Below are 14,287 nucleotides of genomic sequence, written 5' to 3'. Positions count from 1 at the left end.
CATATCTTTCTTGTGATTGCTCCAGTTCTAACTGTTTGATAGATCAATTCACAGATCTTGAAATTGGCTACATATTTGTGGTAATTTGATAGTTAAGTTAAAGTTGGAGCCCATCAAAGGGATGGAATGATGTATAGAGAAATAACATGCCTTATCCTGGAAAATACAATGAAATGAGCTTTTAACTGACAAAACTAGAAACAATCTTCCATCTTATTAAAACACAAAATACAAAAATAATTGTTCAACCAAAAATGCTTTGCCTCCCAATAGAATGAAGATCACTGCATTAGATTGATACCCTTCACAAGCAGCGACTCGTGAAAGATCTCTGGCTTAGTGCTTAATTTTCTTGCTTCTCAGCATCTTCTGCAGAAACCAGGACAATGTGGCAACCACAGGGAAGCAATGCTACTCTATAAATTACTGCTGGATGTTGAAGCCACTGGGAACAATTTGCTACAAAAAAAATTTATTGTTTCTCGGCAGCAAACGTTTTCTTCAGTTCTTTTTTGTTCACCTGGAATTAGAAATTATATATCATACATTAATTTCGAACAAAATTCCCCTCAACCTGTAGGGGCTGAAACAGACAATGGAAAAAAAAAATGTATAAACAAAATACTGGTAAGTAAATATTCACCTTTCCCATAGCATTACGCGGAAGAGTCTCCCATAGGAACAATCGAGTTGGTAGCTGGGAAAAGCAGTGCATGCGGTAATTAGAGTTGATGCTCCATTTTCTTTTAGGTAATTGAAAGAATGGTTTCATGTCAAATTTGACATGAAGCCAAGAGAGGAGACCCAAAATACTAAAATGAAACAATAAGAAGCAAAATGTATAAATATTACAGAAGAAACGACTTTGTCCTTTCCTGTTTTTATTTGTTTTCGTTGGGGCAGAGGTGGGGGTTTCCTTTTTCAACCTTGTCAACAGAAAGACGAACGTATTGGGAAAATTTTGTAGTTTGGCTCATGGGCAAGTGCACCAAAGCAAGTGCTTGAACGTGAGTAGATTAAGCGCAGGTCAAGAAACATGCTATCGTAAAAAGCAACATCAGTGCCCAACATTGACTTTGCAGATCATTTGAAAGGGAGTTCACTTTCAGATAATTCATCTGCCAGTGCATTTTCGGGGTGAAACATTATTTCATGTATTAAATAGTTCATTTTGTAGACCTATGAGAAAAGAGAGCCGACCACCAGTGCTTACTGAAAAAGTTTTGGCAAGTCCAACAACAGTGATTGGTCACAATTTTAAGCTTAGGAAGCAGTAAGGACACGGATAAAATAAGATACCTTGTATGGTGCAATTCTCTCTTTGGCCCAGGTGCAAAGTTCTTCCAAGCTAAGAGCCGGCTCCAACTCTTCCTCTCGTTTTTTCTTAGTCTCTTCCTCAGGGACAATTATTGCAGAAACAGCTTCCCCATAGTCCTTGTCCGGCAAGCCCAACACACAACACTCTGATACAGCTGGATGCTGCAGAAGGAGGTTGATTAAATGCCACTATCATATTTACTATCATGGTTTGTTCATGTTTGAGAAGGATCCCACTAAAAAAGCAATAATAACCTGTGCTGTAAATGAGAGGTTATGTGCACCATGACCTCTGAAACAAACCAAGCATTTACCTCTAAAAGAGCTGATTCAATTTCTAATGCTGATAACTTGTATCCACCAACCTTCATAATATCAGCGCTAGTGCCTGAATGAGTAAATTTAATCTTCAATGAAAATAAGCAGGTTGCCTAAGCAAATGAAAAGAAAATAAGCAGGTTGCCTAAGCAAATGAAAAGAAAATAAGCATAGGGGGAAGGAAGAGATGAAATGCATAAAAATTATGTGCTACCCTAATGGCATAAACGTAACCAAAAACCACCATCAAAGTAGACCATTCCTCCCCAACCATCCTCCCTCACCCAGAAAGAAGCCACAATGAGCAGTCCACACAGGAAAATGACAAGTACACAAGCATGCATCAAAATTCAAGACGACGTTGTTTATAAAGGTACAAAAAATTATGTTCAAGATAAGTTTGTTCCGCTTAACAGAGTTTGGACGCCTAAACAAAAACGTGTCATATAGAGCACTCAACTGTATCAGAGTATCACTAGCTTCTTCCTCAGACTTAATAGTTTAAAAGTGAAATAGAAGTAGAACTACAACAGAGTCCCTTGGTGTAAAGTTCACAATTCACAAGATTCAGGGGGAAAATATTTATCAATAGAAACAATTGCTATTCTTGCTAAGAGGAATTCAAAATTATGAACCCCCGCGCAAAGCATATTTTTACAACTCCATACCAAAAAGATCAGGGGCAGCAAGAAATTTATGTACTTGTCAGCAACAAACAGAGTAAATCATTACTGCATGTATATAGGGATTATAGAACATGAACTAGTCAAGTAGGCGTTCAAAGAGATATATGCAGATATATGTAGTTATATATAACCAGCTGCAATCAAACACAGAGAAATCTAAGCATCTTACGTCCCAAAATGACATAGTATCCATCTTCATCCACTTTAACAGCATCCCCAGTCTTGAAAAACCCACCATCAATGAAGGATTCCTTTGTCACCTAAGAGGTGATTAGATGCAATCATGAGAAATATAAACATAAAATCATTTCTTGTTTGTAATACTTAATTGGCATTTAGTTTAAATATATGGTGCTTAAGTGACGCCATAGTAGCATCATAGAAGCTAAGAGGAAGAGGAGAAGATAAAGATGGGAAAAGATAAGGCAAAAAATTCAGTTCGTGCACTTTAGTGTTGTTCAATTATCACACATTATAAATGATGCTTGGCAAGAAAAGCTTCATAATGCAAGTTCAGAATAGGTGACAGTGTGTGAGAATCTAGGTTACAGTTTCCTTCTACAAGAAAATTGTTGAATTGTTAAGTGCCATCTCATCTACAAGCTTAAACTGGTACATTGAGGGACTTATCTTTTACATTATTATTTTTACTCTCAACACAACCCCTCATGTGTAGCCAGGCTCCACTGCATACCTAGTCTAAGCATGTGCAACAAAGGAAATATTGGATTAACGATGAGGTTTAAACTCGAGACCTTTGCTTGCACTAATACCACATTGAATTGTTAACCACCAACTCATCTAAAAGTTTAAGCTGGTAGATAGAGAGCTAACTTATCTTTTATATTATTATTATTTTTTACTCTCAACAAAAATGAAGCAATTATGGTGCTTGAAAACTTATCATGTCTGTTTCTCTCATGTCAAGTTCAGAGCAACATTGGAGAATCAACAGGTAATGGCTTACATTGGGTACAAACAAAAAGCAACCTTTGGGACATATAGAATGTGTTTCTCAACTAAAACAGGTTATGAGTCTCATGACAATGGTTTGGATATGTATCAAGAAAATATGTGAAAGAAAGAAAAGGAATAAATTCACTACAGAAAGCTACCAGGATTTTGATCTAATGCAAAACAAAAAAAAAAAATCAGATAGAGAAATAAAAAATTGTAATAAATATCAGGGAGAGAGAGGAAGGGCCTCTGAGCTTGAAGTCAAACTAGAAAGTGAATATGCAATTATACAATGATACAAGTACCTCAGGAAGTTTCCAATATTCCTTAAACAATGACGGGCTTCTAATGCAAAGCTCACCCACTCCTGTCATATCATCCCCAGTACCATCTTCCACAAGTATTTTGGCCTATCATAAGCCAAGAAATGTTACCGTATAAATCAACAAAGTGTGCCATCAAGGCACTTAGATAAACTGAGACCTCCCTCTAAATATTATTTCAGTTTAAAATTGCCTTCGGGGAAAGATTGAAAAACATCAACTCAAATTTATAACCATCAGTCTCTTCAGCATGTCACGACTCTTTAGCGCACAGCTGTTTATGGTGTTGAATTCTGTAGTTATGAATCTCACTAACCTCCACACCTGGAAATGGGTGCCCAACAGTGCCTCCTTTCCTTAAGCCTCTCAAGGGATTGGAAATGGCCATGACAAACTTAAAAAAAAAAAAATCAAATAATTAAGAAGCACATAAATGAGTATCCCTAAATAAATAAGTGGAGAACCCTTTGCTGTAAAGCATATAATCCACCAAAAGAAATTATGTAGGAAGACAGCACACACCTCAGTCATACCATATCGTTCTAAAAGGCAATGTCCAGTTATAATTTCCCATTGTTGCATGACAGGATAAGGAAGTGCAGAGGAACCAGACATCTGGAATTAGGAAACAAACTGCTTAAGTTTTATCATAATAAAGGAGTTAACAGCTATATGTACGTATAACAGCCAAAATTTACAGATCATCAACTAATAGTAGATATGAGGACCATAGTTCCAATGTGAAATTTTTAATCAAATTTCCCTACCATGAGACGCAACTTGCTGGCAGCTAAAGCAGAAGCCTCTTTCAAGTCTGGATCCATTGCTTCATAACCTTGAATTAGTCGAGTGTACATTGTTGGTACCTACATTACGAAGTGTGAAAATCACTCTATAACAACCCTTTTGAGGTTTGGAAATTGAAATTCGCAAGTTCATGAATACATGCTTCTTAGTTTGTTTTAATAATGTATTATTTCATCTGAAATGACTTTGCCTATGGATTGAGTAATTCCATCAATACTTCTACTGTCGATGGTATTCCTCCTATTCACACCTAGTCCCAAGCCTGGATAGAGGGCTGTGTTAGACAGCTGAAAGCCAACATAAAAATCTCTTTATCATGAACTCTAAACAAAAGAATAAATTGCTAAGACATAACACTCTTAGTGGCACGCTGTATTACTTGAGTGCAGTGAAAAATGAGCTAAAGTTAAACTTACAACAGTTCTTGCATTTTTATGGACAAATGCAAGAAAAGAAGTTATTCCAGGACCCAAGGCTAAGGATTAGATCATGAAACAGGGAAATCTATGGAAGTGGTTGATGTGATGTTTAGGAGAATAATTAAGAATATTTGCCTTCAAAAGACGAGACAGGCTGGCAAAAAAGGTTAAAGTATTGATTGAGCTTGGATATGAACTTTGATATTCAAGGAACGCACAAGGAATGAAGGATTACCATGGATAAGAGTTTCAAGGATGAGGTAGCGAACATGAAGAGGTTGAGAGATAGGATTATCACATTAAAGTTGCTCTAAGAGAAGAGATTTTGAATATTGTTAGTACGCATGCACCACAAGTTGAGTTGACAAAAAATATAAAGACAATTTTGGAAGAGTTAAAGGGATTGTTGCGAAGAATACCAAGAGAAGAGATCATTATTTCAGGCAACTTAAATGGTCATGTTGGTAAAGAAGTGAATGGGTAAAAAGATGTGCGTTACGGTTATAGCTTTGGAGAATAAAAATAATGAGGGAAGGTTATTTTGCATTTGGCATCACATATGATCTCATCATAGCTAATACTGCATTCAAGAAGCGGGATGAACACTTGGTCAGAAAAGAATCAATTATAATGAAAAAGGCTATTAATGTTATACTAGGAGAGTACCTAACCACTCAACATAGGCTTATAGTCCTTCATGCCCTTGTAAAACATGGAGTTAGAAAAATGACATAAAAAAAAAAAAAAACAAAGCACAAGAGATTGAACTATAGAAGGTAAGACTAACCTACTGTGACTTGAGATGGCTGCTACTATTAAAAACATGACAGAACCGTTTTAAAATGGGAAAAACAAACTGAAAAGAGTTTCGATTGTGGAATGGAGAGGCAAAAGAAAAATTTAAAACCAAGAGAGCTAGCTATGAGACTTCACATACATGTTGCAACGAAAAAAACACAAAGAGAACGTAATCCATGTCTTCTCCATGAATGTGGACAAATGCATTTCTAAAACACATAATTCATATTTTGTTTGGATTATATCAAGGATCTGCACTGAGCATTTACCTCTTGACCCTTGAGATGGACAAAATCACAAAGCACATCCAAGAAAAATTGCCTTGGTGTATGTCATCAGATGAAATTGTTTTAATGGATGAAATAAATGGAGTGCATTTTGAGCTTGACTTATGGACTAATACCTTAGAATCTAAATGTTTCAATATAAACATGTCAAAAATCGAATATATAGAATGTAAGTTAAGTAAAAATAGAATGTGGATGATGTTATGATGAGACTTGAAAATCAAGTGATTCGTAGAAAAGATTAATTTAGATATCTCAAATTAATTTTCAAAAGAAAAGGAAAAATTATTGAGGATGTCACTCAAAAAATAAGGTCAAAATTAAAGTGCAGAAGTGTGTCCAACATTATCTCCAATTTTATAAAATCTCTCTAAGTGGATAAAAAGGAAATTCTAATAGAAGGCTATAAGATCATATTTGTTATATGGCTTAGAATGTTATCCAGTTTAAGCACCAACATGTGCAAAATATGATCATAACTAAGATAAGAATGTTACAACAGATGGATGTTACAAGGATGTGTGACAATACAAAAAAGACAAAATTAGAAATGAGATTATTTATATAATAGAGTGTCACCGTATTAAAGTTAACATGCACCAAACCCAATCAAAATGGTTTAAACATGAGAGAAGAATACCAACAGATGCATTGACGAGGCCAGTGATTGGAATGAAAGAAATTTGTAGCAAAGGGGGTAGAGAAAAAAAAAAGTGGAAAACTCTCAGATATGGCCTCACAAAAAATATGATCATGGATAGAGTTATTAGAGAGCTATAATTCATGTTGTTAATCGTACTTAAAGGGATTAAGGCTTGTGATTGTTCTTGCATTATTTCATCTGAAGTATTTTCCCATGTCACCAGTGAAAAAGGAGTAAATAAAAGTTGCATAGATCAAGAGATTACCCTTCAACTCTAGGGAGTTACATAGAAGCTCGCAACCAAAGCAAAAAGGCATAAAGGATAACATTACATAACCAGCACCCAAGAAACAAATTAGTAGGGTTATTGTGTATGCCACATACAGAGTCCACTGCTATAAATATTATAAAATCAGAGGGCAAAAAGGAGACGACAAAAACTAAAATGTGAATATCTGATTTTATTTTTTCTTAGCCATTATGCACCACATCTCATGATTCTTACTTTGCCAAGCTACAGTGTGCTGTTCGCCCAGATATTTATACTCGGGCAAAGATAAGACTCCAGAGTAAAAAATAGTTAAAGAAAGCATGAGCATCCCCCCCAAAAAGATAAGATTACAAATAACAAGCTTCCTAATTTACATCATGAAATAATTGACTTACTCCAGTAAAAACAGTTATAGCGTCATCTGCCTTTGTCCCATCTTTGGGATAGGATTCACGCCATCTCTGCCAGATTCCTCTCACACTAAACTTTGGAATGAACTCAACCTTCAACCAATAAAACAAATATGTAATATGTTACAACTAAACATGCTCCAACATATAGAACAAACAAAAGGAAAAGATGTTTAGCATAAAGAAGCAATCAAAGTCTGAGCCCATGCTATGTGAACAAATATATATATATGAAAATGGAAAGGAGTGGATTACCGTGGAACCTGCATAGAGAGGGGCAAGTAAAGCATTGAAAAGCCCATGAACATGTACGGAGGACAAGTTAAGGATCAATAAAATCTGACCTTTTAATTAAGTTTTCCTAAAGCAAAGAATCAAAAGCTGAATACAGGTAATAGAAATTTTAACATAGAGAAATACTCAACTAGTAAATATCAGAAAGCAGGTTTTCATCATAAAAATAAATGTTTTTTTTGGATATGATGTAATGGGAGACAGTGCAGAAATTGATCGGCAGAAGTATACTCCCAAGCATTCGTCAACATTTGGGCCTGACAATGAGCCAGAACACAACAGTTAGTGCCAAAATCAATTGCTAGGCTAAGAACTTAGAGTGAGAAGAAAAACAGGTTGCAAAAATCATGAATGAATAGTTTCAATATGTAACACATAGTGCATATTTATACTGAGCTGATGCATGATGACAAGATCAAATTCAAGATAATAAAAAAAAATGCTACTCAAAATATATGCTCAGAGGAGCAGATTATCAACAAATGTAAATCCTAGCTAGTACTATTTCTGGTAAATTTCCAGCAAGATATCACTAGATCCCTAATGATATAATATAGTAAGAAAGCATTTCTCCTTTTTCTTTGCACCCAATACAAGAACATCAAAAGATTGATGCATGATATACACTTCCTCTAAGAGGGTACCTATGTAACTTCACACCTAATTCACATGTATTAATGAGGAAAACTCCAGTTGAACTTCATGAAACCATCCTCGCCACCTCATTATTATGCTAAACAACTGAAGACTAGATTTCAACATATAAAACCTCCCCTCCAATAATAATATCTCCTCTTCAGAGCAAAAAACAGAACAAAAGATAAACTCTCTCTCTTTCTCTTTATACCTAACATATATAAATGAGGAAGTTGATATCCTAGTTAAGAGTTAATGAAGCAACCTTCACAACAATAACAAAAGAAAAAACCTCTTGTAGAAACATTGAATAAAACGGCAACAAGGAAGTGCTAAGTTTACAGTCTTAGTGGTGTTCAGATAAGTACCTGTGTTAAAATGCCTTGGTGTGTGTGAACAACTCCTTTTGGTTTACCAGTGGTACCACTTGTGTAAACAATTAGTGCAGGGTCATCATCTGTATAAACCAAAAAGAATGACCAAAACAATGTTACTATACCCATCTAAGCCAGCTACAACATAAATAAAGCCTAAAGGTACCACCTTGTATCTTCTTCGAATTGTCAATCCTGTCCAGAATTTTACTGACATCCATTTCTCCAGTTCCTGACTTATCATGCTCAGTTGTCTTTGAAGGTATAAACGGTACAGGAGGAATAAGAGAAAAGCGAGCAGCACTTTTAGTTGCAACATTTTGCATGAGCTCTGCATGGTCTTCAGTGCTCAAAATCATAGAAATATCCTAATAATGAAATTGATATAAGAGTTTGCACATATATTTGGCAAAAAAACAAGATGAAATCACAGCATTAAAAGATTGCATGCTGCAACTAAAATGTAGTTATCTTGATTCAAAGTGAGTTAAGGTCAGAAAAAAGTCATTTATACTGAAGTTACCAAATTCTGAGGGAGCAGGCCACAATGAAATTGTAAGGAATATAATTTGATGAATAAGTGGTCTGCATGTGCAGGGATAACTCCACAATAGGGTATAGTTAATGCATGATGCATCTTATCCATTTACACATAAAAACAGAGCGATTAGAGAATAAAAATTCTCAGGGGGGAAAAAAAAGTTAGTGAAGGGACAAGAAAATAGAGGGCATGCAAAGACAAACCGAGTCATGCATCACATGCAAGAGCTCGGCCTCTGGATAGCTTAAAGCAAGTGGAACAGCAACAGCTCCACTAAACCAAGTCCCCAGCATGCAAGCAACAAACTCAGCAGAAGGTTTTGCCACAATTCCTATTCGGGCTCCACTAAGATGGTCATTTTGTCTCGTTCCATCAACCTGCACAATAATTGCTTCACATAAATTTCAGAAAATTGTACATATGTAAAAGAGGATGAAAGTAAATTTGATAGCACGATCTTAGCAAGCACCCCCTCCCCAGGGGATGAATATCAAGTTTAATCCAATATAATTTCCAATATTTCTTTATTAAATGAGTCGCAACTTTTATGCACCTCCCAAGCACATAAGAAGGAGATGAAGGAATATATCACATCCAACTCACAGTATCTAAATCAGCATTGCATAATAGCCTTGATATCCTCCAGGCAGATGAGATAAGATGAGAATAAGTATAGCTCTTCTGATCAGCCCTTATAGCAATGGTTTCACAAGATGAAGAACCCAGTCTAGCAACTGCTTTAACAACCTCCATGAATGCACTATGATCTACAGCTGTGGTGGAGGAAAACAAACAAATGCTATTTAATTAGATATCTCCTTTCTTTCAAGTCAATTATACTTCTCATTAAATAGCTCATCATATTTGTTAACCTTTACAACTAAATTACAAATCAACAATCTAAACATAATGACATCTTTTAAAATATGTGAAAAACGTTTGGTAAGATATCTAAAAGCTCACATTCAATGTATTGCAAATACAATAATGTACTTCATCCCTAAACGGTATTCACTGCCTATGTTGGACAAGCTGCTGACAGGGAAGTCCTATATAGCCATTGGATGGAAACAATGTAGTTCCATGCTGCTCTATTGCATCTCTAGGTAATTTATATAGCACAAAAAGTAGAGCTTTTAGAATAACACCTGCTCTACAGAATGTCCAGCTCTAGAAACCTAGACATGAGATCCGTTTTTAGATATCATAACGGATATCTTGAGCATTCATTGTTTAAGCATCAACTTTTAGTATCACAGAGAAGGAGTTCCAAATCAATCAAATTCAGCACAGATATCAGCCATATAGGCATTCCCGACAATTAAAATAACTAGCACTCAGAGAGAGACGACTCCAAATTGCAGAAACTCAAACAGCAATTGTGTATGGGAGAAACATCAAGCTCCAAAACCAACTCAATCAGTTCGTCAGAAAACGCCACGCACATATCAGAATCCAATTCCAGAACTCCCCAATCCCCTAAAACATATATACATACATACACAAAAACACACAAAAACTCAAATTATGGATACAAAATACAAGTGCAAAGATCATAGAAAGGCTATGAAGAGAGGAAGCGAACATGAAAAGCGGCGACGAGAGTGAGAAAAGGAGAAACACAAGGATGCGAAGCTTGAAGAGATTGGGGGTTGTTGAAGGCATAAGAGGCGATTCGTGAGGGTGAGGAAGTGGTTGAAGACCTTAAAAGACCTCATTTTTGGTTGGCTTCTGATGCTCCCATTTATTATGGCGACCCACCAGTTGTCTCGTCACGTGGCTTCCTTCCATTTCATTTTTCGCAAATTCATTTGTGACGATTAGGTAGTTGCGTCTCTGAATTGAGTTACGGAGAAGAGAATATCCGAAAAGGAAAGAACTCATCGGCCGGCCGGCCTCTCCCGTTTGGCGCCGGCCGTCCGGCGAGCCAGTTAGGGTTACAGGAAAAAGATTTCTGGTTCCTGGTTCGCTCGTCCGTAAGCAATATTATTCTGTAATTAATACAAACGAATATTAAGAGCAGATCTTTTATAATTTTTTCTTTTTTTTTGGGTAAATAATCTTTCACAGTTTTCAGTTTTTTATCTTTTTTGTGTTAATTTAGATTCATTGATGAACTGATACACGGGACCATAAAGCAGATGTCGTTTGTGAAAAGAATCACTATTACATTGTTACCGACAAAGATAAAATTTTTATCGTGTCTCAAATTGCAGCAGAATATAATATATATGTTATACATAATTTAAATATTTGAACAATACGCATATTTAATAATTAAATATATAAATAAACGCAAATCTTTTGTTTGATGTAAGATTAGAGTACAGGTACTAATATATCTACACCTAAATATGCAACAAGATACCTTTTCGATAACCTCTTCATATGCTAGACACAAAAAATATATATATCATTAATATTCGTATCTCAAAATTATATATATAATAATTATATATATAATTTTTATGATATTTAAAAAAAAAAATCAACATGTGTGCAAGAGAAAGACGGAGGTAGCGGACACTGCCCCTTTTATTAAAAGAAATCACCCCCACCCCCCACATTTTTTTTTTCTTTCAAATTGAATTCTCCACACAAATCCGTCGTCCCGCAATCATGATTTTATTATGTATTATGTATTATTTGTGATCCACCATCTCTTATTGTGTAATTAATAATTGATTTCACGCTATATATTATGCATTATTATTATATACTATACTGTACACTAGGCATGATTAATCACACAATATCGATACCAAATACAACACTATATAGTATGTGACTTTCTAGATTCATTATCCGCTAATAATCAAATAATACTAAAATCATTTTCGATATCGGTCAACCCTTTGACCCATCATCGAAACTTCTTCAAATTACCAACGAAGTTATTGGTCTCTTAGGGTATGGCCACTTAAGATGAGGTGAATTGAGTGATTAATTTTTTTTTAATTTTAATAAATATTATTGATTAAAAATTTTATTGAAAAATATATTTGATAAATATAATAAACTATGTTTAAGATTAATAATAAATGTAAGCCACGAGATATAAGAAAAATAAATAATATGAAGTACAACACAATTTATAGTAGTTTGGTGTTTCTACACACACTTAATCCACTCTCCCAATGTCTAACCACCATCAATGGGTTCTAGGCAATCACTACATCAAGGTTTTCTCCCTAACTTACCTTAAAAACTAAATTTACCTAAATTTTAACGGATCTAGGAAACCTATACAATTCTCAATAATAATTTAAATGTTTACAAATTATTTGTTCATACTTGGACACAAATAAGTAATTAAGAACAAATTATACAAAGTAATAATATTTAAATAAATAAATAAATTTGTAACTTAAAATTGAGAAGTTCAGATTTGTCGTAGAAAACTTGAAGAACTTTTCTTTTCTTACCTTGTAGTTCTTTGGTGGATGTACAATAATGCTTCAAGAGGCTCGAATTGCTTAAATGTTTTATTTGAGAGCGTTTGAGAACTTTCAGGTGCTATGGATATGCAATAGAAGTACTTAGATGATAAAAAAATAAGTTTGGGGGGTATTTATAAGCATTTTAGACACTAAAGAAATGGTTAATGTAAAGTTTAAATTCAAAAAATGTTTAGACTTTCTAAAACAATAAGAAAATATGTCTCACATTTAATTTAAAATAAAATTACTTTTTGTATGAGAAATCAGGATTTAAAAATTCGAATATAAGCTTTTGAGATATAAATGATTAAAACAATAAAACATGTCTAAAAAAAATCTCATTTAATTCAAAATAAATTTACTTTTTGTATGAGTAAGAGAAAACATGTCTAAAAATAATTCTCTTTTAATTCAAAATTTGAAAATTCAAATATAAACTTTTGAGACATAAATGATTAAAACAAAAAAAAATATGTTTAAAAGCAATTCTCTTTTAATTTAAAATAAATTTACTTTTTGCATGAGTAAGAGAAAATATTTATATCATAAATTTTTTTTTGTTAATCATCAAAACTTAATTAATATGAGCAAGTTGGCTCAACAAATGGCAACGAAACTTATTTCCAATATATGTCTACATATACCAGCAATACAAAACCACATAGATGAACATTCCTACCTTCCAATTTGATGATTTGATTCATTAGCAAATCTCAAATACCAATACACAAAACAACCATGTTGGTTCAAGTTTAAGAATCAATACACCATCGCAACTTGATGACTCAACCATTATCCACCATGCTATGTAGTCAGTTATCGGTGTCACATTCAGCTAATCATTCCCTAACAACCACTCATAGGTCTACTAGCAATATCTCATGTCATATGACGCATGTACACCATTCTCCCATCAGTATCCCTATATCAAACGAGATATTAACTTCTATGTTAGTCCATACTCGATTAATCGAAGTCCTCATCCAAAGAATATAAGGACTATGAATGGTTTAAGAAGTTATGTTATCAGAGAATTCTGTCACAAAGTCTTAACACATTGAAAATAAGATTCTTACATAGAAGATTTAGGAACTCATTCATATAATTGATTAGAGAAAATATAAAGAAAGAAAACCATGCATTTTATTATATTTATACAAAAAATACAATTAATGTATTAAAAAAGCTCACTAAGTGTCATCCAAATCTAGTATTAACACATACAACACTAACAATTTCGACATTTTCAAAAAGTTGAAAAACGTTTCTGAGTCATTTTTATAATTTAAAAAATATTATTGCGACTGTTTTTGTAATATTAAAAAATTATCAAAAACGTGTTTATATCTCTAACTCAAATTTTTTAATTTTTTACGAATCCATCCCTAACCAAAATTTTTAATTTTTTTTAAGAATTTGTTTGAATTCATTATGGAATTTAGGTTTATTTTTTAATTAAATAAATATTTTTATAATTTTTTATATTAAAAATTATATTTACAAAAAAATTCCTATAATTTTTTATTTACGTATTTTTCCACATTTCTATTTTTTTTTAAATGTTACTCTCTCATTTCTATTTCGTATCCTATTTTCTTTTTTTGTTTTCGTTACCGTATAAATACCCAATAAATATATATAAATTAATTAAAAATGGAGTTCCATATTCAATTTATTATTTTTGTTTTTTTGGTTTGACTATTTTTTTTATTTATAAAATTTTGAAAACGAAAACAAAATCTAAAAAGCAAACTCCAGTCAAATGG

The 14,287-nt window shown here is 33.7% G+C and overlaps 1 protein-coding gene across 3 annotated transcripts; it reads right to left on the bottom strand.

Annotated features, from left to right (window-relative positions):
• Positions 1-53: 53 nt before the first annotated feature.
• On the bottom strand, positions 54-11,068 carry LOC127794980 (probable CoA ligase CCL8). Of its 3 annotated transcripts, none has more exons than XM_052326338.1 (17): positions 10,667-11,068; positions 9,685-9,854; positions 9,285-9,458; positions 8,710-8,908; positions 8,535-8,623; positions 7,719-7,787; positions 7,492-7,545; positions 7,222-7,329; positions 4,369-4,467; positions 4,124-4,216; positions 3,918-3,995; positions 3,584-3,688; positions 2,491-2,581; positions 1,632-1,705; positions 1,300-1,479; positions 644-697; positions 54-520 (listed from the first exon to the last, which is right to left on the bottom strand). In XM_052326338.1, the coding sequence occupies exons 1-17, from the start codon at positions 10,797-10,799 to the stop codon at positions 473-475; spliced, it is 1,818 nt and encodes a 605-aa protein (XP_052182298.1). In that variant the 5' UTR covers positions 10,800-11,068; the 3' UTR covers positions 54-472. The 3 variants fall into 3 exon arrangements, with proteins under 3 accessions (XP_052182298.1, XP_052182299.1, XP_052182300.1); XM_052326339.1 differs by having other exon boundaries at positions 10,785-11,068; XM_052326340.1 differs by lacking the exons at positions 54-520; positions 644-697; positions 1,300-1,479 and having other exon boundaries at positions 1,632-1,748.
• Positions 11,069-14,287: the final 3,219 nt, after the last annotated feature.

The sequence above is a fragment of the Diospyros lotus genome, chromosome 2 (genome assembly GCF_014633365.1).
Source record: "Diospyros lotus cultivar Yz01 chromosome 2, ASM1463336v1, whole genome shotgun sequence".
NCBI classification, from domain to species: domain Eukaryota; kingdom Viridiplantae; phylum Streptophyta; class Magnoliopsida; order Ericales; family Ebenaceae; genus Diospyros; species Diospyros lotus.
This window is presented reverse-complemented; position numbering and strand designations above follow the sequence as displayed.